The sequence below is a fragment of the Botryllus schlosseri genome, chromosome 15 (genome assembly GCF_051294905.1).
Source record: "Botryllus schlosseri isolate E-star chromosome 15, Bs_hap1, whole genome shotgun sequence".
Lineage (NCBI taxonomy): Eukaryota > Metazoa > Chordata > Ascidiacea > Stolidobranchia > Styelidae > Botryllus > Botryllus schlosseri.
In genome coordinates, this window is record NC_137250.1 from 15,468,122 (window position 1) to 15,494,075 (window position 25,954).

The 25,954-nt window shown below is 40.9% G+C and overlaps 1 protein-coding gene and 2 long non-coding RNA genes across 5 annotated transcripts; 1 reads left to right on the forward strand and 2 right to left on the reverse strand.

Moving 5' to 3' along the window:
* Positions 1–236: 236 nt before the first annotated feature.
* Positions 237–25,688, forward strand: LOC145457306 (uncharacterized). 3 transcript variants are annotated; one of them, XR_013920832.1, is made up of 13 exons: positions 237–540; positions 890–1,111; positions 3,189–3,434; positions 7,561–7,606; positions 7,668–7,753; positions 7,812–7,950; positions 18,066–18,144; positions 18,584–18,755; positions 21,157–21,297; positions 21,380–21,477; positions 21,544–21,659; positions 22,587–25,255; positions 25,443–25,688. XR_013920832.1 is itself a non-coding variant. In XM_080335499.1 (12 exons), the coding sequence occupies exons 1-12, from the start codon at positions 444–446 to the stop codon at positions 22,687–22,689; spliced, it is 1,545 nt and encodes a 514-aa protein (XP_080191625.1). In that variant the 5' UTR covers positions 237–443; the 3' UTR covers positions 22,690–25,688. The 3 variants fall into 3 exon arrangements, 1 of the variants encoding a protein (XP_080191625.1); XR_013920833.1 differs by having other exon boundaries at positions 22,587–22,858; positions 23,861–25,688; XM_080335499.1 differs by having other exon boundaries at positions 22,587–25,688.
* On the reverse strand, positions 4,544–7,109 carry LOC145457309 (uncharacterized). Its single transcript, XR_013920834.1, has 6 exons — positions 6,391–7,109; positions 5,986–6,063; positions 5,516–5,602; positions 5,265–5,353; positions 5,141–5,204; positions 4,544–5,013 (listed from the first exon to the last, which is right to left on the reverse strand). It is a non-coding gene; the product is annotated as an uncharacterized LOC145457309 (long non-coding RNA).
* LOC145457311 (uncharacterized) lies at positions 9,905–10,354 on the reverse strand. The gene is made up of 2 exons (XR_013920835.1): positions 10,072–10,354; positions 9,905–10,023 (listed from the first exon to the last, which is right to left on the reverse strand). It is a non-coding gene; the product is annotated as an uncharacterized LOC145457311 (long non-coding RNA).
* Positions 25,689–25,954: the final 266 nt, after the last annotated feature.

Consider the following 25,954-nt stretch of genomic DNA (forward strand, 5'->3'; position numbering starts at 1 on the left):
CCCGATTCCCATATGTACGGGTATGCATACCGAACATAATATTATAACCAGGGCTTTCATACCGTCATTAATTTCAAGATTTGTTCTATATTTGCAGGACATCAACTTATGAACACTAATCCTGCGTATTTATTTATGCGGTTCGTCTATATTTTACCGCGACTCTTTATTTTGTATATTTATATATATATTTTGTATATATATTAGCCACAGGGTAGACTGTAAGTGTAAGGCCACTGCAAGTCATGTTAATACCCGAGACCACAAGAAATACGCCATATTTATTATAAAAATTAAATTTTTCGGTGGTCCGATTTAGGATCCATGTCTATTGTAATCCTGATTGTAATTAAAATGCAAAGCTCTTCACTGTGTTCAGTATATTGTAATTGAGACATAAAGTGGGAACTTCAATTCGCCGATATTGGCCGAGACAAATTATCATGGGAACTATCAGTGCAACCCTCCTAACAGCAAAATTGACCTTGTTACTCTGGAACCTAGCCGACAATAGTGATGCCACAGGATTGACATCGAAAGGTAATGGTGTAAGATTCGTGTTTGTGACAAATATATATTTGGTATTTTCAGTGTAAACCCAAATTCCAAACTTCATTGTAATTCGTCACGTTTAAATATGTGGATTGTACGCCTATAGTCCATTGAAAGTTTAAGCACATATTGTGAAGCTTCGGTACGTAATGCTCAGTGAATGACTTTAGTCAGTCGTCACGAGCAAGAGCAATGAGTCTATGTCATTTCATAAATATGGCCTAATTGCCGGGGATTCTGTTCGGATGGGTAATAATTTACCACTGGTGACATGCACTGTACAGTACATGCATTGGCATGCAACATAGTTTATATTCAATTTTAACTTTTTCGACAGGGACGCAAACGTGTGCCACATTATCGTGCTTCTTCAATGCCATGTGTGTGGAGGACCCCGACACCGGAGAAGCTTATTGCCACTGTCCTACTGATGAGTGCGATTCCGCCCAATACAGCCCAATATGTTCCGAAGGGATCACCTTCAAATCACCGTGCCACTTTCACATGCATAAGTGCAAACTGCAGAGAAAAATCGAAGGACCACACCTGGGAGTTTGTGGTTAGTTATATGAGAAACGCAATTGACTTTTAAGATCCAAAAAGATCACAAAGTGACAAAGATACATTGATATGATCAGCCCAATGCGAACTGGTTGAATAGATTGACCACAGTCTGGATAAATAGTATATATAATGATATCTCTCAGTAGCAGTGGTCAATGTGGAAATATTCAAGGATATAGGTAGGAAGTTAGCAAGGTCAAAGCGGGGTTCAGCAATCAAAACCTCGCATCCGAATTTGAGTTTGCTTTGCGTATTACGTGATACCGAATCGATAAATTTCGTATTTGGACGTAAAATAGTGATAATGTAGTTTGGTTACGGAAATATACTTAAACACAGACGTTTAAAACAAGAACCTTGTTTGTAACATGTTTTTATGGTGTTTGTGGGTTTGGTTTTGAACCATGACAACGTGTATATGGAAAATAACATATAAAATCACACATGTGGCCCATATCGTATAGATGTGAACGACATCTAATTATCGAAAGATATGGTACGGCAGACTGCATTGAGCAGCAATTGCTCGACCTTAGCAAATTATCTTTATCGTTCTGCATAAACAGGTCATCTTGCGCCATGACCGGATTTTGCAACTGCAAGCATAATATGAAAAATGAAAAATGTGTTATAATAACATAACAATAATACATTTGCCCGAGATCACAGGTGCATCAGAAATGGGCCGAGTCTAATTCTGCGCAATTTATTACAAATCGGTGCGTGTCTTAGGTTTGAGTGATACGGGCCCAATTCTAATGCGACTATAATTGAATCCGATGATCAAACTCAATGTCAGGGAATAGATTCCGTCACATTAACAGATGGTTGTGTTTAACCAGCTCCTCAAATACCGTAAACGTTTTTAAACGGCTTTTGTTATTAAACAGGCGTGTCTTAAATGGAACCCTAGTTACGCCACTGCGTGTAACTGGAAATTATCTGAACTATTACATTTCAATGAAAAATAAAACGGTTTATTTCCAATTCCACGCAACATGCTAAAGCATTGGTTGACTGAATTTCGGCGAAGAAGGGTAAATAGGTCGGGTGGCCCCCATATCAGAACGAACAGTATATATACTAACTATTTGACGTTGAAGTCAAGCGGCACGGCGAACCCAGCTTAACCCGAGAGTACGTTCTCATCCCTGAGAGATTTGTAATGACGTACAGATCTTTCATTACGCGATTCAATGGATACCGAATAGATCACGGTAGCATGTCTCCTGGAAATTATGTGTGTTAGTTATTCCACGGAAATGTCTCGAAGTTCTAGGTAAATCTTTAGTTCCTACTGACAATTTACTTCTATGAGCATTGAGCATTGGCATAAGGGGCGGCGAATTATGACCACTGCGCCACGCCCACAAATTATAATAATGAATATTGTATACTGGTGTGGAATGGTAAATCCGTATATGCACCGGGCAAACTGCTAAGTGCAAAAACTTGAATATTGAATGTATGAAAGAATACAAATGTCCATCTCCACATACCAGATGTGAGCACTGCATGTCGCTGTGTCGTCAAATAAGTTCAATGGCACCATTCCCAATGTTAATGAAGTATATTTTGGGTATTCATGGTACTTTTGTCTACTACTATGGTCATTTACACCAGGCCGATATTCTTCATTTTTATTCTGTAACGGCCGACTTATAGCACGGGCCGCTTCTAGGCATTTTGTAAGACACCGCTTACGTGGAGGAGGTGGCGAGGAGCCTAGATACACCTCCAAGGAATTCTCAACTCGACCTCGGTCGGACTCGAACCCGTAACCCATTGGTATTGCAGCCGCGGATTATAGCCTACCATTGCGCTATCTCGCCACCGTGTTAATGAAGTATTTTCTCGGTTGCACTTTCATCATTAGATATAGGCATAGGAACATAGGTAGCATGAAATAGTTAATAAAATAGGAATTTACTGAATGTTCAAATTGGCGAATCGTTTTCAATTTCCTTGCAATTCGGACACGGGTATGGCCTTACTTCCGGAATTCGTGTCATGCCATGCACAATTGACTTACATCACACAGACTTACATTACAGTACAGTTACATTCAACAGACGACACTGACTGTGGACCGACCGTCCCATGTCCGTTCTACGGATCATGCGAAAGTGGGAAATGTGTCTGCAAGCACTGCGACAACTCCACCACAACAGCCTACGACGTCGACAGTGTATTAGAGCCTACGAAGCCGGTTTGCGGCTCAAATGGCGTTCGTTATGAGTCGGAATGTTTGATGAAATACGAGTCATGCTCAACGAAAACAAAGTTAACGGTCAATGCGGACAGAGACTGCTCCGGAGGTAAACGTGACTTAGGGTGGATTGCACAGATGCCGATTGAAAAGTAATCACCGATTGCCTTAATCGGCGATAATTTAATCAGCGAGCAAGGTCACCTGGTGACTCTGTGGTACAGATACGGATTCGCCTGTGAGTTATCTTATCGCGGATTACTGACGCAAATCGACGCAAACGACGTACGTTAGCAATCAGCTGTTTTCGGTCGGTGGCGATATGAACTGTGTCGTCATAAGGGAGAGATGCGCTCTTCATAGATATGAATGTTTAGTTGATGTCATGTGCGTAAAGCAGCTAACTAAACTGTTGCTACTGCACAGTGTAAGGTTATGAACGTCAGAACAAACGTTTTGAGGTTATGAAAAGAGGTATTGTAGGAATAGCGTACCAAAATCATCGCCTTATACCGGTATTGCTATGCCAGAAACTCTACTACAAATTTCGTATATTGCAGGACATTTATCTCATTACTCAGGGATATCTAGAACTAGATAGATACTTTCAGATATAATTTTATTTTCCGTTTATTGGTGCATTAGTCATGATAGCCGCTTCACCAATGTGATTATATACAAATTGAGCTCATACACAAACATTTGCATACGATTTTGATTTCTCCAAACCTATGACAATTGGCTCTGCAGGAGTGTAGAAGTAAATTTCAGCCATTGCAAGGATCTAACTGTTGTGCAATGTGACGATGTTATCATATAATAAGTCATATGCATACATGTGCTCAAGTGCTGTACAAACAGTTATGCATTTATGTTACAATTTTGCAATGCAAAGTTATCTGCTGTTACCCAGTTGAGTAATCTTGTTTGTTGACAGCCAAACCCCACTTCAGTTTATCAAGTATTTGGTCAACCATAAAATTCAATACAACCTGTTTTATAGAGAGCTACATGAATATAGTGCAATATCGACTGAGAATACCAATGGATCCATACCTCGATGTTCTTGCTACCCTCCAGATGTTAGAGAGCCTAGCAGAAGAGAGAGTGCCAAGAAGATTGGTCAAAGACAGAGCAAATCCATTGAAATAACCGAGCACGACTTCAGCGCTGACAGATTATTCAAAATCACTTCTCTGGAATGTCTTGAGTATTTATTTCACCACGTGTTTGAACACAATAACCACACATTCAATTCCTCGTCAATTATTTTTATTACGAGATCCAGTAACCTATGCTGCAGTCAGAATTGGACAACTAGAAAATCAGCTTTTCAAAATTAGACTATGATGATAATTATGGCTGCATATTTTTACAAATTAGAATAGAATTATAGACACGGTAGTTATTTTTCAATTAAATCAGAATAGGGATTACTGAATATGTGAAAATTTGGAAATTGAATCTGCACAACTCGCTTAGTATTGTAGAGTGCTACTGTAGAATCTTCAGCAAAACCAGAAATTAAGTTAGAAATATATTACTGGCATTTTGCACTTACTATTCTAATTATACAGCCAATTAACTAGTTGTCCAAGTCTGGTTTTTGTGCTATTTCGATTCGTTGCTGTATCTTCTCAATTTTGCAGTTCTTTTTCCATTTCCAGTTTCTGGTACTTGATATGCATCTGTAAGTCAAAATATTTCATTCTGATATCATGCTGCTCCTTTGCCATTTCCAGGACGCTCATTTCTGAACACCACATTTTGACCACCAACATTATAGTTAAAATATGATTTTTTTCATCAACACACCTGGCTCTCTTTTTTGAGACAATTGGCGTTGAGCTTTTTGTGTTCTCTGTTTCATCTTGCATATCTGAATGTAGTAATGAATAAACTGTGGGTTGCATCACCATCATTGTATGCTAACACTTACCGGTCTGGTGTTTCATCCTGAAGTCTGTCGAGGGAACTGAAGGAAGCGTCACATCCCCATCAACAACGAAAAGGCAGCAATTTCATTTGCTGCAAGAAAACTATGGTTAACAACAGTGGTATTGATTCAATAGAGTTCAAATTCTGTTAATGTCAATCAAAACAACCCGCAATGTTCTATTTGAAGTATTCGTGTGGCTATGTTAGTACCAACACGATTCATATGGATTTCAAATTAGTACCTCAACTTACCATCGCTGTTGTGACATGAAGAACCAGCCTCTGTGTTCACATCCTCGTCGATGATGAAGGTGCAAACTGAATCTTCGGAATATGCATCTGAATAAACATTTTATTTAAAAATTTTAGTTAGAAATACATTAGAAAAGTTACTTTCAAATTATTTTTTCACGGTTTATCTTAACCTCGTGAAACATGGGAAGGATGGATGACTAAAATCATGACTTGACTCGAGTTGGAATAGGATGAATGGATTCGACTCGAGTCACTGCTTCAATATGACATACGGTATGAGAAATCCTGACTCGAAGTCAAATCTTCAAGTCAAGTTGCAAGCCTAACAATAATATGGCCAACGATACTTCTCAGGCACCTGCACTGCACAGTAGCAAAGCCAGACTGTTGGAAGTTAAAATTGGATGCAAGTTCCTCTGCCGTTGGTTGTAACATATTAAAAAAGTTTATGTTCTAAATGCACTCACCATTGTTCGTGTGACTATCGAATACGCAATCGTAGTCATACCGATGTTTCAAACATTCAATTTGAGATGGAATAAGGTCTGAAAAGTGATAATAAATATACCAGTGTTATGAAAAACAATTGCAGATTAATCAAGGAGCGGTTCACAGTCGAATATGCCGAACAGTGTTCCCCATGTGTCGTTTTCGTATAGCTGATGACGTGCAGCAGTCTCTGGATATGGTTAGTTTGTTGGGCATTACAAAAAGACAATAAATCCATGTTTTTCATGATCATCAAAATTTGTCTATTCAGTTCAAAACGAGCGTGAAAACGTGAGTATGAAGCACGCAGAGAGTCACGATAAACACAGATGGAAATAATACATCTCCTACTGCGAATTTTAAAGAATTGCCAGTAAAATTACCTATCGAAAACCTTTTCCAAGGAGTTCGTCAACTGGAGGTCCGGGCCAGTTTTGGCCCGTTCAACGCGTCGTGATGCATATATCTTTTTTGCTTTTCGTTTCAAATTTTTCGATACATTCTGGATTTGGCCAGTTGTACGGCTGCACGCGCAGGACCAGTATTCATAGCTGCATATTTCTTACTGATTACATCTCAGGCCGCTTCTTTTTGTTTTGCCATCAGTCTTTTTGTCTTCCTTGGTTTCAATATATTCTTCTATCAATTCAATAATTCTAAACTTTTCCTGTCTGTTGCAATTTTCCGTCCTCGTATTTTATTTCCAAAGTATACTATCGTACAGTGTACAGTCTGTAAAAAATGTCATACCGGTAATCATAGCATAAGGTACTATCGGCTGTGGTAGGCCTACGCCCATAATATGCGCCAACAGTTGTAGTAGTGTCTGAGTACAATATTTTCAGCTAATACTGCAACTGCGCGTCAGAACATCCAGTTAACATCATCTCAATACCAAATACTAGTATACCTGTAGCCAGCCCGGACCGCAGTCAACGCGAAGCACACAGCCGATTAACTTTCTAGACACCTCGCTCGGCGGATAACATTTGGCCGATTAAAATTCACCGATTAGTGGCAGATCGGTATCTGTGCCACGGAAGCCCGCCGATTACTGACGTTTAATCGGCGATTAGGGATTAATCGACATCTGTGCAATCCACCCTTAATGGGCCAATCGTGCGATCACGCTTGTGTAACTTTCCACGTCAATTACACAAAAGCAACATAATCTGCAGTTGAATTACACGCAACGCTGATAAGCTTGCGGATAACAAGGCGCTTTATGACGTGTGTGTGAGGTTTTTGTTGTGGATAACACCTGTGCCACACGCGTATCTTTATATGCTGTATTGAATGCGAACATGGTATATCTATCACTATGACATTTACAGTCACTCCATAGGCTGCATAACACTTTGTCATAACATGATATGTCTAAAACTGCATATTTCTAGACCCGGAAGAAAGCTGTTTGTACTGGAAACGGAAAGATGTATGTATTAGCGATGCTAAAAACCTATTGAAAGATACAATATGACCTTTAACAGAATAAAAGCCGATTTGCGGATCTATTTTTAAGTTTATGCTTCAATGCAGTTAAATATTTCCAGGGCCTTCGGATCTTATAGACTCCGCCCAAACGGAAGACCACTTAAGGTAGTAATGGAAACTTGACCTTCACGGTTATGTATGATAACGGTCTATCTGCAATCTACAGACATTGGATACGTGATATCGAGTCGAAAGATAAGCAGAAACTGACAGCCAGTGAAGGGATATCATCGCGGCAGACGAGAGGAACAGGTGAACAACTTTGACGACGCGGAACCCTCCCGTGTGTTAGCAAGATGAAAATTCCTAGAGCAAACCTGTCAAATCTTGGAAGTACTTGGCTGTCTCTCATCGAACCATCCGCGTGCGCGATATCTGGGAACCTACTTCATAGATTCTACTTTGACCGAATTTGATTCTCCAGTGTATCGGATGATAAACAATGTCAGGTACAATATACATAGTCCTTTTAACTAGGGATGGTGCGAACCCTGGAAAGGTTCTGGTTCGTGTGTACGCGAACCTTTGTGAAAGGTTCTGTATCACGGGTCGACAACCTTTTGCTAGTCACGGGCCAAATTTCGAGTGCACAACATTTTGGCGGGCCGGAATTTTTCTTAATACTATATTTATCGATCACGTCGGTATATTACCCTACAATGCTGCAGTCTCAATCATACAAATCACAAAAATAGCAAAACACACGCATTTACACTTCAACAACGCAGGATAAATGTGACACTTGGCGCAGCTTGCTTTGTGAAAAGTTTTCAACTTCTGGTAACAAGTCAGATGATTCAAGAATCAGACCATATTCCAAATGGGCGTTGGAATACGTGATCTTAGCTTGCTCTTCGTGAATTTCATTGTTGAAAACAAACGTCGATGCCATTTCTTTTGCATTGTTTGTTGGTCAAGTTGGGATGAAGACCGATTTCAAGAACGTACTCTTTGTCAAAGTCATTCAGCGATATGCTCTTTGTATGAAATTTGTCATTCAATTCAACTGCATCTCATTTCAAATGGGTCCATTTGAAATTTTCTGGCAATGGTTTTGGCGTTCACATCAAACGGGGTACTGAGTAGTCAGAATTTATTTTGTACAGAATGAATGTCGGAAAAGCGGGTGGAAATTCAGTAATTAAATTTCGTATATCACCGTTACAAATGTATCGTGCTGGTACTAGGTTTACTCTCCTCCAGAGGAAAGTGAGCATAATTTTCTTTGTACTGTTGGCATTCCCAGAGTCGCAGTTTTGTTTCGAATGCGTCTCAACATGTCATGTATTTAGTTTTTTTTCCCTGAAGTTGCAAATTCAATTTGTTTAGATGTGACGTTAAATGTACTACGAAAGCTAGATTAGATAGGCTACCCATTTTCGATGACAAGATTATGAGTCGGCGATGTTTGTATTTTCAAGGAAAGTTGCTATTTCATTTCTCAGTTTATACACTCGTGCAAGCATAGCTTCTCGACTTAATGCGCGAACATGGCAGATATACAAGACATCGCCATATTGATGCTCTGCTTCTAGTAATATCAGAGGTAGGCTAACTGTCGGTCATTCAGTTTGTGAGACAAAATCAGCTTTCACCATTGTGTCCAAAACACTATTCAGGTTTGTTGTCTTGGCGTAAAATGTCATCCGGTGAATTAAACTACAGATGACTAACCTACGGATGCTATTTATCTATAATGAAACAGGGAAAGTTTGAGATTTTGTCATTGCGTCTGAGCAGAGGAACGGCACCTTTATTGTCGCACCCTATCTGAGAGGCAAACCCTTAAAAAAGTATGGTATACCCTCGGTTGCGCGATACACCCCCTTGATAAGCACTGGTCTAGTCTACTCCACAAACATTATCCATCTCGTAATTTCAGTACGAGATAGGCTACTAGAGCAGTGCTCTTCAACCTTTTTCGACGTGGTACACCCTTTTAACGTTTGCTCAAAACTCGTATACCCCTGTTCATTAGGGGTCTTCAAAAATGACTTTTTTCTCAAATCATACTGGCTACTTGATAAAATTGTTAGGTTACCTAACTTAAGCCTACACACCAAATTTGGTTTAATTCCAACCAGTAGCTGCATTGCTACGGGAGAAGAAAGTTTCTATTTATTATATAAAATAAATAACGAAAAATTTGAAATTTTCTGTTCACCCATGAAAGTATTAGGTTGTCTGTAAAAACGATGTTCTTCAAATTTGATTCAATTCCAACCAGTAGAAGCGGAGTTATTGCCGACAAAAAATTTGGATTTGAATAAAATAGTATTTGGTCACAGAGTCTATTCGCAGCCTGTTGAGCCGCCCGCCACGCAAATTGGAATTTATTTCGTGTCAGCCCCATAACAGCATGACATTACGAACGATAATCAACCTAAATGTAACAGTATTGGGGAGAGAGTATAGGTAAAGTTACTACTGCAGAAGCGGTAATTCAGATCAGCGGTGATAGCAGGCGCACCAGCCTATTGCGTATCAGGCCTGCCCCACACCACACACAGTCGATAGTAGAACTTGGGCTGCAAGAGATGTCAGTAACGTCAGATCATATGCCGCTATACACAGTCTATTGTCGCTAATTTGCATCACTAATAACACAATACTGAATTGCAAATGTATGGCGAAATATTGGACATAAAATCGGCATTTTAAAACAAAAGGGTTTCGATTTCAACATGGAAGCTGTTTCGACCCTGGCTGGCTACGTCACTTCATTTATGTGCATTGCGGTATTTATTAACGTCGGGTAGGAAGTACCGATTCAGGAAGTCTGAGCTATCGCGGCGGTTCCCTAAAAAATAACTAAAAGACAAATGACTAGCTGAACACATGTTTGTTAACTGCATACTTCCAACACCAAACTAAACCATTGGTCTATTGCCGACGGCTAATTAAATGAATAGGAGAAATATTTGCTTATGACATCACAATCAAGCGGTGTACAGTATTACACTTGAGATAACATCGTACCAAACTGCTCATTAACCTGTGCGTCAACCTGTACTGGCCCATAAACCTGCCTTTGTGATAGCTAGCCATCGGCTCATTGTAATTCGGATCTGGTACACCCCTGTACACCCCATCCGAGTGGTACACCCTTTTCAAATTCTGGTACACCCTAGGGTGTACTACAACCCCGGTTGAAGAGCACTGTACTAGAGTACTAGTCGATCGCCTTCGCAACAGTTTTATGGCGTAACAATAGACTAATACGGCGTAGGATACTTTATATCGGAGCAATGCCGCATTCTTTCCAAGCAGTGCTACACTGCAGATTGGAACTCATTACGAAACGGCGGGCCGTATTCTCGTGGGAACTAGTTATTTCGTCGCGGGCCGGACGATTTCGCTTGGCGGGCCGTAGGTTGCCGACCCTTGTTCTATATGAACGTGAACGTGAATACGAACCTATAACGTCATGTGACGTAATATTGCTAATTCCAACCTTACATTTCCGTAAAGAGATATAGGCCTATTATTGTACATTGTAATGTACATATGTAGCCTACATGTACAATTGCACCTGTACACGTACATAGTGGAAAGATATTGGAATCGCCCAAACGTATGAAACAAATTTCTTTCTTGAGGAGCACACGATTCCAAGTTGATATTTCCATATGGTATGGCATTTCTATACGGGGCGCAAAGAAAATTTCAGGAGTCAATTCATAAATTCAATTTACATGCCGACGGTCGCCAATACATACTAATTGAATTATTTGTCGATAGCCGCACAAATAATTTCCTTCTATGGCCGCAAGTTGGCTATATCCGATCTATGATATAACTTGGATTTCCACTTGATATCCACGAGGAAAATAGTGTTGTCATATATTCTGCTGATATTGATGATTTTGCTTGAAATAATACGCTATTCATTTCTGAATATGACTATACTGTGATTGGCATTGGCAGATATTGCTTTATATATACATTAGTGGCTTAGTTATTCATGCCCATGTTATCTAACCCTGCCCATTGCACATTGTACCTGGTTAACACCCGTGTATCTGGTATTGAGGACATTAATATGTCAGGATTGCTTAGCACATGTTCCATATCGCACTATATAATGGCTACCTGATACTACTTACACCAGTGATTCCCAGTCGCGGCTCTCAGAGCCGCATGCGGCTCCGAGGTAGCCTTCTTGCGGCTCTGATTTACCTCTACATACGAAAATATAATAGACGACAGTTGTTGTTGTTTGTTTCTATGAATATTGAATAGTTATAGTCAATTTCTGCAGATTGATGCTAAAATTAGGGATTTAGTTATGTCTAAAGCCGTCCTAGGCCGATTCTGAAAACCGGGACAGAGAATTATTGCAGACTAGCATCAACCGCATGGACGAATACCCGTCACACAAGGATAGATCTTGAGTTCTGCTGGTCATAGGTCATCATAGCTGGTCATCGTCTATGTCAGGGGCGGGCATCATACGGCCCGCGAAGGGATTTTGACCGGCCCGCCGTGAGTTTTTACTCTGAAAGTGAAATTTTATTCTCAAAGTATTGACAATAAATTAGATTCGTCGCGTAATGAATCCAAGTTTGCCAACCTGCGAAAGATGAACATTAAACTACTTGCTATGTTCGGGTCTACATTTTCGATCACGAACCAATGTTGGGATGACTCGAGCCACCTTGGGGATATGACTTAACTTGACTTGACTCGACGCTTCAGAAATGCAGTTGACTCGTCACTCGAAGCAAAATTTACGAGTCAATTTCAAGTCATCAAGTAATTGATGTCGACTAAATCGTTGTGTCTTATATAAGTTCGGATTGCCAACCAATGAATCAATGATTGTACGTTTTACCGAACCTCCATTGATATATCACAAATAAATTGATCGAAAACGCAGTGATCGGAGCTTATACAGCAGCTTTCGTTCTCGTAAACTTGCTCACCTCAACCAACCCTCTTGTATATAATTTAAATCAAACGAATATCGCTCATACGTTTATAATTGTATATCATGGATATGTAGGTGGGTACGGTATTGAACTATAACATTTTTAAACTTTCTGAATTCTGAGGTTTCGTATGTTATCCTGTATTTTGGCTGATATTTAAAGACTTGAGGCTGTACCGCTATACTGGCGAAGTTGAGCAGATCTACGTATGCGTGAGCGATAAAGCGCCTTTCGCGCGCATAATCAACTCTTTATTCGTTCATCGATTCAGAATAAATGGGTACTTCATCTGTATTTAAAACAGTCAGCAAAATGTAATGACTTTGAAACAATGTTTGTTTGTTCGTTTTGGGGTATTCGTGGTGTTTGTCGACTACAATGGTCATTTACACCAGGCCGATATTCTTATTTTCCGTAACTGCCGACTTATAGCACGGCCCATGACCTCTATAGGCTTTTGTAAGACACCGTTGACGCGGATTAGGTGGCGAGGAGGAGCCTAGGTAAACCTCCAACACTTAGGTATCGGAATTCGGAAGTCGACCTCGGTCGGACTCGAACCAGCGCCCCTTGGTGTAGCAGACGCGGATTATACCACTGCGCTATCCCGCCACACTTTGAAGCATGTGTGGTACTTTGAAATTTCAACTTGACTTGACTCGTGACTTCACTTGACTTTGACTCGAATTGACTCGAGTCACCTCCAAAAATCGAGTGACTTGACTTGACTCGACTCGAGTCAAAATGTGGAATGACTCGAGATGACTTGTGACTCGAAGGTAGTGACGTGATCCCAACACTGCCACGAACATTAACGAGGAAGGCTGCGTTCCAATATAACTGATGTTCGCGTGCAGTCTTTACCAAGGGTTTCCGCATACGACATGCAACCAGAGTTCAAAAAACTGGTTGACAATATTCAACGACCACAGATGTCTGATTGACTTCTGATGTAAAAAAAATCATTATATACTGTTTTTGGTCTCTATGCTTTAACCGTGAAGTTTACATTAAATGCAATTGATTCCTTGTATAGGTGGATCAATACGCGAATAAGGTATAATGTTTATATTCTGCAATCCGACCCGCCAAGTGCTTCATTTTCCCATATCCGGCCCGCCGACGGGAGAAGTTGTCCGCCCCTGACGTACACGATACCTTAGCGACGACTCGGGCCATATTCTGCCACAATGCTGAAGTATAGGCTGACTTTCTAAGCATCACCAAATGTATCACCTGGAACAATCAAATGCTATAATTATTCCCTAAAGTAATTATCATCCGTCACTTTTCCAACAATTTCGCCGAGGACTTGCAAGGGGATAGGATATAAGCTTCCACCAAAGTGAAAACCGGTTGCTATACTTGCTACGCAAATAGTACCCCATTAACTAGTTATACAGTAGCCAACACCCCAATCGGGCGGATTTGTTTTTTACCATACACTAAAGATATCAAATCAACATATCCCGTACGCTTGCTAGATAATTTGCATTAGACAACGATGCATTCTTCATACCAATTTCGTTGATGTCAATAATATAGTAATTGATTGGTTGAATAAGCACAATTCGCTGACTACCTACAGTCCTTCATGTAGTCTATTTCATTCTTGATGTTGTGTGATGCAGAGAGTATATTCCGAAGTTTCGGTGGATAGAACTTCAACCAAATATGTTACAATGACGTGAAAAATTGTAATGAATGAAAAAGATTCACAGCGCAGAGCCTACCAAGGCTCGTATGCAAACGCGAACCCTCCAAATTTCTGCGGTTCACACACCGAAAGCGAATGTTAACCTCACGGTCACACCATCCCTATTTTTTACTCGATATAGTCCAGGGCTGGCCAACCTTTTTGGCCTAAGGGCCACATTTGATTTACGAACTTTTGCGCGGGCCACTAACCGCGCGAAGCGCGAAAATTTTTTGAAGTTCAATGGTCAATAATATTGTCACTTGACTGTATTGCGGGCCTGCTGTATATCGCTGGGCTAAGTTTGCAAGGACTGGGCTATTCGGCGCATGGACATATCGATATCGAAAGCTGTGACCAACATGCGCCAACCATTTCCTGCCTAGGTTACATGGTCGACGGTCTTACTGCGAGCGCAAACGCAAGGTCGCATATGTTGAACGACACTTTGTCTCGTAATCGCGAGTATAGTTATACTCAATCTGATACATTAGGTGTTCTTCCATTTTCACAAAAGGGCAACAATATTAAAAACAAGAAATCGAGTGACAACATATTGCGCTAAGCTTGTAGGAATTTTCACCTTTGATAAGTCTATCGCAAATTATTCTGCTTTATTGTAGTGTACGAAGATATACCAATATGTGAATGGCTGATGGATCTGTCAATGCGTCGGAACTGATATTCTAGTCATCACATCTCAAGTATTGCGGCCAGACTAATCAAATTTTTGGTTGGCCTTGCAAGCTCAAAATCTGTGCAATCCATTTTTGATAATATTAGAAATTTCGGAAATTACCTCGCGGGCCACTCAAAACCTTCTCGCGGGCCACATGTGGCCCGTGGGCCACGGGTTGGCCGGCCCTGATATAGTCAGTGATTTTCAGAGTTTGCAGAGTTGTTCATAAGTTATATTCACTGTTGGATTATGGTTGATTCTTGCCCAGACTTGCGCCAACAAACTGTGGGTTTGTACGTGCGTTATTGTTAGATCCTTTTCTTTATGACACGAATTATAGATCCGACCTCCTCGCTTCGTCATATTAGGTTTGAGTTTTGATAAGAACAATATAATTCTGAAATCTCCAGCCTCCACGTACCGTGCTGTCAAGTCGGTTTCTGTTGAGAGAGTCAGAAACTTTGTCACGGCACTGAAAACACGTCCTATCAAATATGAGCGAGGAGGGGCAACGACGAAAAAGTCAACCCGACTCTAGTGGGAGTATTTTTAGTTGATTTAATTATGTGTCCAGAACGATTGATTGGAGATATTGAACTTTGGTTTGAACTTAAAATTGTTCTATAATGTATCCTGGTCCTTAATCATTTCATGCTCCGAAACTTTACGGAATGGATTGATTATCCGGTAAGGAAATATATCCTGGAATCAAATCATCAGGGTTGTAATGACTCGAGTCATGACTCGACTCGAGTTTCAATTGTCTGATGACTCAACTTGACTCGTGTCTTTTTCTCAAAATAAGGAAATGACTTGACTCTATACTCGGGTCAATCCGTGCATTGACTCGACTTCGACTCGAGTCATTGCGCATGACTCGAGACTCAGATGGCCAAAACCGACATTTCATTGTAATTTCGACGAATAGTAAAGTAACCACACCATTGGGATTTAGTCTATTGCTACTGGTACTTGAAAATGCGACCAGAAACTGCTGAAATTGAGCAAAATTCGTATATTATAAATGCGAACCATTCGATATCACCAAACAGAGTTATGAAACGTGGGTTTAACAAGACTTTAATTGGAAACTGAGCAGTCAACACAACGTCTTGGACTCGGACTCGGACTCGAGTCATAATACCATGACTCGGACTCGAACCTCTGATCGCTGACTTGGACTCGGTGGTGAATTGAAAATGACCCGACTTGACTTGAGTCAAAACTACAAAAGGGAGATTGACTTGTGGCTCGGAGCCTTGTGACTTGGTTACAACCCTGCAAATCATCATTGTGTAGTTTTCCGAGATGATTGATTTATGCTTCTCCATCAAAATCGGATGTGCGAGCTGGACATGGACAGGTAGCTCGGGCAAGCTTGATAATTTTCACAGTTCACGTCTCGCAAACTTTCGGTGATATATCACTGGCTTATCACTGAATGCGAACAGTGCCATTTTCACTTTGCTCAGGTTTCATCATTACTGAGAACGGATATATCTTCTACCAATAAAATTTGGAGAATATGCCCGTCAAGTATATCGTTTCTCGCAACCAGAACGCCGTGTCGCAGCACTGTGGAAAATTCACGATCGTTTGAAACAGAGAATAAAGTCACACAAGACAGTTTATCTTAAAAAGCCATCACACCTCGCATTGAGCAATAACTGCTCAAATACTTCGTAATTCTCACTGCACACACTGAAGCACGCTTTCTAGGATTCAGTCGACTGTTGTATTGATGGGCAGGATCAACATTGTCGAGTAACAATGGACCTTTCTGATACAGCTGATTAAATAGACGGAATACGCTAAATTGCCCTGACCGAATCGGTTTTGCATTTTTAGTTTGTATTTAGCTGCTTTATTCATCAATCGTTTCAACACTACACAGCATCAGTTGCCTTCTAAACCTACACCACCCCATTTGCTCTCAGCGCTCCCATACCGTCCAATTTTTGAGCCACCGCCACTAATCGCCCATTTCATAACCAGCGCCCCTTCGCGCTCGCGAACGCCCCCAGGGAGGGGTGGCGACCACTTCGGGAACCACTGTTCTAGTGTGTAGCCAACGGTTCACTGGAAGATAATATTCTGTTCAAGAAGGCTTACTCATACTCAATGAATGCGTGATCAATGTTTGAATCAGCGAGGCCCATTTTGGAGCTACAACGAGACATCGTAGAACGCAAAATACATAGATCATAGCAACTTCTCGCCGGGAGTACACGTATCAAACAATCAAAATAGCAAAATATGATCCTACATTCTTAGCGAAAAGAGTACGTATTTCCACCCGTGTACCACCCTGATATTCGGGTGTGAATATACACCCGTGACACATGAGTCAGTGCCTACCTTAGACTTATGCCGCGTGTATATTAGGGTAACCATATTTTTGTGACCAAAATTCCGGACACTCGTTAGCGCCCACTAGTGGATTTCAAAAGGAGTTATGACGTCACGCTAGCAAATCTTTGCTCATAAACCAGAGGCGGTCACGATCTGGTTCCGGAGTATGTGGCTGTGTGTTGTGTAACCGGGGCCGGGAGGACGATGAGTTCGAAAATACAGGGAGCGTAATTGTACACCGCTAAGTCGTGTTCATGTCCCATCGATAAGATTGTTTATCAGCCTTATGCTGGTGCGCACCATTGAGCTTTATAAACACCCCACATCCAGTGGTTTCCAACCTTTTATGGTCGCCACTCCATATCCAATTTGAAAATGTTCCGCGACCCAGATCAAAATTTGACGAGCTGATTACTAAAAGAAGTCAGCACCTTTGCCCAGACTTACTCACGGGCTATTTTGGACGCTGATTACGTTCAACATATTCGCGAACCCCAGAATAAAGGCAAACGACCGCCACGTTTGGAACCATCATCTTTGAATAAAGCATTTAAGCGGCCTTAACGATCTCTAGGGAAATATCGTTCTCCTATAATTGCGATTACGGTTAGGCTTATTCCAGTGAATGAAGGTTGTTTTTATTTGTGTTTTATTGCAGTTTTTTCGAGGGGGGTAGTCAACTTATTAAAAAATCAATAAATGTGATAGTAAATCGCGCGCATCGCGAAGAAAAATATCATGCATCAGCATAAATATTCCCAAAAATAATGTTGGATAATTTGGATTGGATTGGATAATTTGAAATCTTTTTCAGATTACAAATAATGGGATGGCTCTTTGCTTAGAAACCCTATGACTTTTGACGATCACGCAACGTTATGCCAATCTAATTACTCTATTGTTCAGAGCTGGACAGAAATCAGTTTTTCTCTCCCGTTTCAAGTCACCGAAAGTTTACAACGGCAGCTGGATTATCGGATCGCAGGTTGGTAAGCACTTTTAGATATGAATTTTAATATTGGTTTAGTGAGATAGGGTATATTCAAACAAAAGAGGATAATATTCTATGAAGTGTGATATTAACATAAATTATGACTATCAGCATACGGCTGGTCGGCTACGCCATTATTCACCGCGGAGCAAACATACGCACGCACACCTATGGTACGCCTACTATATTTAAAAAGTATGATACGAGTTGTCAGTATATGCTAACAGTTATGGTTATGCGGGTATTTGCTCACTATGTATATGCTGATTTGTATGTTTTTGAACATGTAATGATATGTCACAAACGCTCAGCTAAAATAATTTCAAATATGGCAGTGGACAAATATTTATTTGGGTCGTAATTGCTGAGCGGAGCATTCTGTCTCTGCTTGATAATACATCGACCCGATAACATTTGATTGATTTCTACCAAGGTTGGAAGCGGGCGCGGCTGGTTTGGAGTGTACGACCCTGCGTCTGATCCGAGAAATATTTCATCCACCTGGTATTCGACGACAGGCACTAGCAAGCGTCCTTGGCGAATGGAGCCCACGATCACTTTGCATTGCATTGGGGAAAAGCAAAAACGGAGATACCCTTTACATGGTATATATATTTTTACAATTTTTAACGACAAAAGCGCTATATCCACTAAACTTTATACGCCACTATTTACCCTTATGGGATGTATCTGGATTGGTGTGTTTGACTCATTTTCACCTGTTGGAAAGGTGTGAAAGCATAAATTCGGTACCTGAAAGTGTTGTTCGCTTGATTTATACCTGATGATCTATATCTGATGAATGCACCTATGTTTACACTCAGTATATACTACCTATACCACCTTGCAGTATAGCGTATCCAGCCTATGCTAAAGTCAACTTCAACTTTGGAAAATTGCGAAATTCTGAGTTGAATTTGATCTGAATAGAAAAAAAGCAGCCAAGTTTGCGAGAATGCGGAAATGTGGATATAGCGCGTCCAGTTCCAGTGAATTACAAACTGTTTCGAAATTATCAAAACTGACCAACTGATAAGGTCAAAAGAAGCTCTATTAAGAATATATATAGTATATACTTCCCTCTGTTGTTATCAGGCCTACGCGATTAGTTCATGTCATTATCTACATTCCATTTGCCTGCGTAACGTGTCACGACTCTTTTCGAGGTGTGTATTCCATAATTTTACTCTAATTTCCACTTGAGTCATCTTCGCTCGGAGCACTTCCATGTGCGCCAGCAGCGTGAACTCTTATAGACAGCATCCTGTGAATCTACTTATCCCAATCCATAAAGTATTCAAACATATCATTGATATAGTTTTATATGTTGCTCATCACGGTAAAGTTTGACTACAACAAGTGAGTATGGCCATGAGTGATGAATATGGTTCGCGCAAACTCCCATTTTGGAGGATAAAAAGTAGTAATAAGCCTGAAGCGAGAAGAGCACGAATCGCATAAAATTTAGGGTTATAATAAATTTAGAATCAAAATAATCGGAACACTTTTAAAGTTTTGGATATCGAAACTTCGAATTTCTACGATACATATTGAATGTAGCTGATGTCTATGTCTTATTTTATCGTGCGATGGGCCGGCGCGGGGCGGATCGACAAATTATCTGGTCCGACTCCAACCCTGTTTCTTCGATTCTCTGGTCCAACTCTGATTCGAAGGACCGTAACTGCCGCACCTCAAACATCCCAATTTAGAGGGGGCTGAGATCGAGTGGGTCCAAAATTATTTCCAGAATGAACATAAATTATAGAGTATTTTTTGAAAATTTGCGCAACGTTGTTAGAATTTCTTTTAGCGCTACGCGCGATTTAGTACTTAAGGATTTGTAGAAATAGGCATTTCGACGTCGGTAATTACCGCGCCACGACGCACCAAGACATATACAGTTTAGGCCAACACGGGGCACCCAGAAGTGTGCCAGAAAGTTCTGCAGCGAAAAACCCTTGGCCGTAAAAGACTGCCCTTATGTTTACCGAAAACTTCGATGTATGCATGTCTATTGGCGCCTAAATGGCTGGTGCCGAATCTTCCTGTCCTGGCAATCCGAACCCCACAGGACAAATGCCATCCCACGGAGAAAAGTTTGCAGTGAAGAAATACCAATTTGGAATCGTGTTCGTCTTTTAGTTTAGTACGTAAGGACGATTTAAATATCTTTTTCACATAGCAGACAGGAGGTCATGAAATAACAACATGTAAAGAAGTATTTATGCCAACGGGCCTTAAAGTTTCCGAGACAACACCGCATAGTCAACTCTGCGGTTAATCTGACTACGTGGGCTGAGAGAGAATAAAAAAAGTTCTAGCAAAATACATTTGCAAATACCAATATTGTTGACCGCTTTAATCACGCTTTATTGATTTTTTTCGTGTTTCACGCGATTAGGCCAGATAAAGTAACGAACTACTTGATATAATAAATCCCGCTGACCAGAACTGTATAGCGAAGCCACCCAGAATTTTGGCTGGACACCCTATATGGGGGTCCCAAGAGCAATGTTGAGGGGGGGGGCTGACGAACTGCTGTTACGGTACTGATCCGAATCCATGGCCTAATTCTTGAAATGACCGAGATCCGATCAGAAAAAAATCCTATAATAATCATCTACGAGTATACCTATCTATAGTAAACTACAAAAACGTTAGGTCCTATACGGTAAGGGTTTCGGGCTATTTATTGAATATTGCAACAAAAGAAGTATCACAATAAAAAGTCACAGGTTTGTAATGGCGGCTACTGGCGTGTGGTTGGTCGTTACAACAGTCATGCTCATCACAGCCCTCAATGGCGATTCTGACCTACGAAAAAGTACGAATCCGGCCCCTAGCTGACTCCGGCCGTATCAGAACGAATATGAATCAGGCTCCGATGGCGGCTCCGGCAAAAAGTTAATGTAAAAATCAGCCGGCTATATCCAGTCCGGTTCCGGTCCATGCTCCATCACTATAGTGACCCACCCGGAAGTAACAGATACACTTACAATTTAGAATGCATAGACACGGCAGTACCTGGTAGATACGAGCTGAACACGCGTAATAACACCGGCGACATGCCTTTGTTCGCAATGAATGTGACGGACATGTGGGACAGAAATCTGACATCGTACCAACCTGGACAACGTATAAAAGGTTTCCTTGACCACTTCTATATTGCTTACGTATGTTTCGCGTCAGCGCAATTGTAATAGTAAAATGGGTTGAAATTCTCTAGTGAAGGTACAGAACTACGCACGGATCGACCGATTCGACACTATTTATCTCGTAATGCAAAATGAAGTTGACGAATGCGGAGTACCGCATCTTAAGAGGGTAAGCGATTATTTTGCAATTCGATGTTCTAGTTTTACAGTAGTTTAGAAGAATATGATTTCGCAGGGCATGAAAAAATATCAATCCAAATGTCACAGTCAGATGTTGTCCCGTAATGCCCGAAGAATGGGCAAAACGAAACTACATTTCACCATGCCAACGAGAGGATGCGTCACATTTTAGTGAGTATCTTACTATCTTATATATGTCAGGTGTTGCTATTATGTAAGCACCGATACCCAACTCCACGTCTGCTGAATGCTGCCATCGCGTGATCAACAACTCGATTAAGAGCTGAATTAGTGACAGAGAATCTAGATAAGAAGGCATGTAATGTCTCCTTATACGGCTATGATTCCTTTAATGCAGAGGTGGCCAACCTTTTCGGCTAAAGGGCCACATAAAACTGACTAGCCAGGGCGCGGGCCTTTAGCCGCGCGGAACGCGATTTTTTTTAAAGATGAGCTAGGTAAATAATATTATTACTTGAGTATATGGAGGGTCCACTGTATACCACCCGATGGGCTCAGTTTGCGAGGACTGGACTATTCGGCACTGGGACATAACGATATCGAAGGTTTCCGCTAACATACGCCAATCCTTTTGTGCCTATAGGTTTCATCGTCGACGGTCTTTCTGCGAGCGTAAACGCGAGGAGACTCTCTCTCGTAATTGCGAACAGAGTTAGACAGAATCGGATAAATTAGGCGTTTTTTTCATTTTCAGAAGGGGGCACCAACACTGAAAGCAAGAAATGGAGTGACAATTAAATCACGCAAAGCGTGAAGAAAAATTTTACTACTATTCTACTTTATTGTATTGCACGACGATTTACTAAAAATGTAACTGGACCCTGGACCTGCTTCGGAACTGATATTTTAGTCATCAACATGCCAAGTGTCGCGGCCAGACTAATCAATTTTTGGTTGGCCTGGCAAGTTCACAATTGGAGCAATTCATTTTCGATAATATAACTACTTTCGAAAATTACCTCGCGGGCCACTCATAACCTTTTCTCGGGCCACGGGTTGGTCGCCTCTGCTTTAATGTCTTTAATGCCAGAAATATTATTATAAATTATCTCATTTTGTCAAATTCTACAATTTCAGTGTCCTCCTGAAATCACCCAGAGACGAAGTATACTACGATTTCAGCTCCAACGAATATGTGATTTCAAGACATTTGACGAAAACAATATGCCACCGGAGCTAGGAATTGGAATTAGAAACTTGACTTGAAGTTTCCGCTTCACTCGCTCGTGTTACTGTGTATCCGGATTCAATCCAAGTTCCAAATTCATATAAGCGCATCACGGGCATCTCATTGACCAAGACAATGAACTTCTTTCCGCCAGCCTTGCAATCAGCACGGCTCTGAACCAGTGTTGGGATGACTCGAGTCATGACTTGACTCGAGTCAGACTCGAGTCACCTTTTTCGTATGACTTGACTTGACTCGAGTCACTTTGCTAAAATGACTTGACTTGACTTGACTCGGCGCATCAGAAATGTGGATTGACTCGTGATTCGGAGCAAAATTCACGAGTCAATTTCAAGTCATCAAGTAAAAATCACCTTATCTTGCATCATTGCATCTTGTTCGGATTGTTCGCCAAACTTTTGTGTAACCCATGAGAACAACCGATCATTAAATGATCGTGCGTTTTACTGAGCCCCCAATATTCTCTCACAAATATATTGACCACAAACGAAGTGATCGAAGCTACAGCTTACGTTGTCGTAAACTAGTAGTAAAGTAATTTAATAGCAAAATATAAATTTGTGTTCTCTGTTCTTACCTTAACCGAACCTTTATTGTTTTATTGAAATTGTAATCAAATATAGTTTATATACTCAATGAGTATTACTCATCAACCATTGGCGCAGACTCGAATTGTATCATAATATGTATAAATGATGGGTACTGTATTGCATCTTCTCAATTCGTTTTTCGATTCTCTATCTTGGCTGGTAACTATATAAAATGAGGCTATGCAACTACTTACGTAGTTCAACAGTTCTACGTTTATGTGAGCGATACAGCCCCTTATTGCATGTATATTCAACTCTATATTCGTTTATCAGCTCAGAATCAATGACCAATCAATCTGTTATTCAGACACCTAGCGAATTGCAATGACGTAATCATGCTTCATACTTCTAAAAGGCAACTTGACTTGAATTTTGACTTGACTCGTGACTTGACTTGACTTGACTCGACTTGACTCGAGTCACCTCCAAAAATTGACTGACTTGACTTGACTCGAGTCACCATCGAAAATCGATTGACTTGACTTGACTCGAGTCAAAATGTGCAATGACTCGAAATGACTCGTGACTCGGAGGTAGTGACTTGATCCCAACACTGCTCTGAACGCCGATAGTGAACATGAACAATAAACATGCATCGCGCATGTCTATTCCGTTGGACGTATACATATATGTGGTAGATGCATGAACATTAACACCCACGCATAATGCTGTTTTACCCTTTTGAGTTTTATCAAGCAATTGCGTAGACTATGGTTGACCTTTTGTTAAACAATAATATTTCCCGACCTTCTTATAAGAGACTATAAGTGTGCAACTGTGCATGCCTCTACTCTACTTCGCCTACAGGCCACGGTGGGTGTCTGATTTCGAAGACTACTCGAAGTCCTTTCGACACCTTCCTATCTTTTCATTGTATATCGCAGTTTTGTGGTGCTTTTAAACGATGAAAATAGTAATAAACTGATACTGATACCACATATACAATACAAAACTTACATTATTTTGATGCAATAGCCTACACCCTGCATCGCTGGAGTAGGCCTAACCAGTACATAGAGTTTGCTACAGCATTGAAAGTAAATGTTTCAAATAATCCCTTACTGACCACAGTAACGTGGGGAAGGTAATCGTACAGACTGTGTAAACCAGTGGCTCTCAACCTTTTTTAGCCACGCCCCCCTTTATGATTGTTAAAAATTTCGCGCCCCCTTATCGTCATATCACAAAATCCAACCAGGATGCTAGCAACCCCAACTGATTGTTTGATGGGATGGAAGGTTATAACTGTTGATGAGAGAATTCAAAAAATATGAAAATCGGTCCATATAGAGAGGAACACGCGTGAACTGGATATAAATCCCGCAGAGCGCGAATTTTTTTTCAGTTGACCGTTTCTTCGCGCCCCCTTCAGATGCTTTCACGCCCCCCGCCGCCAGGTTGAGAACCACTGGTGTTAACAGATTTTGCTATATGTTCTGTTCGTGCAGTGCTCGTCATCCTTTCCATGGTCGCAACGCAATTTCCGATTTGAAAATGCTCGGCAACCATCTCTATATTTGGAAAAAACGGTTGGGACCTTCGCCCGGACCTTACTTACGGCCTTTTGGTGATCTGATTACATAATAAATAACAACAAAAACAGATCAGCATCTTCGCCTAGACCTTCCAGATCTCCTCATGTGGGTCTCTATGGTTACTCACAAAATATGCGGGAGGCTTTTCGACCCCCCAGGAAAAATGGCAAATGAATCCGTCACAAACCCAGGTTGAAAATCACTGTTCCAGAGTTCAAGGCAGGGGTTCTATAAGTATGGGTCGGGAAGGGTATAAATGTGGGTCGTGGCCGTTCAAGAGCGATCCTTTATGTAAATAGTAATTTAAGAATTTCTTTTACAAAAACTTTCGAAAACTTTCAAACTTTCAAAAACGTTGTCTTCGCGAACACTGGCGTACATGATACAGGAATAAGACGTATTGGCAGACGTATATATCAATTAACAACGAGGGTGAACTCACAGTGGTCGGTACCCCGTCCGATAAGTTGGCATTCAAGTGACCGATGCCATGCTTTAAACACAGGAAATAGCCAGCATAGCTGTTATTTACGATTATTTTCTGGAATTTCAATCGTCGTACGAGAGATAACCCGTTCATTGACGTAGCCAGGGGGTGAAAGGGGACATGCCCCCCGAGAAAACTTTTCGTGAAATCTTAAAAATCAATATAAAATAGGATATTTGTGGGTAGATGAATTCAACCTTAATTTTTTTTACTGTTACTATACATATTTTCTAATTATATTATGGGAACCCCTCCCGAATCAAAATATTTTCAAAAGTATTCGCAGAATTTTGTTTAGCTGTATTCGCAATGGTTTGTTTGTTTTATTCGTATAATTGGCGCTTATCAACACTTGGGTCATTTGCGCCCGCACAATAATTTCATACGTTCGTGTCTTTTGAGGTCGTGCCGCTTTGTTGCGTACTTTTTCTGGTCTCTGCCGCCAACTTTCTTGAGTTCGGCTCTCTCTTCCTCCGTGCTGTTGAAGGCGATGTATTTACAGCGGGATCGGCGATGAGGAGTATTCGCAATTATGAGAGAACGAAGAATCTTCCTAATATCGCCAGAGGCAGTTGAGATTCTTTGGTATAGCTAGCTAGGGTGTTGCAGTCGTCGTGGACTATTAGGTCCCGCGTGGCCATTAG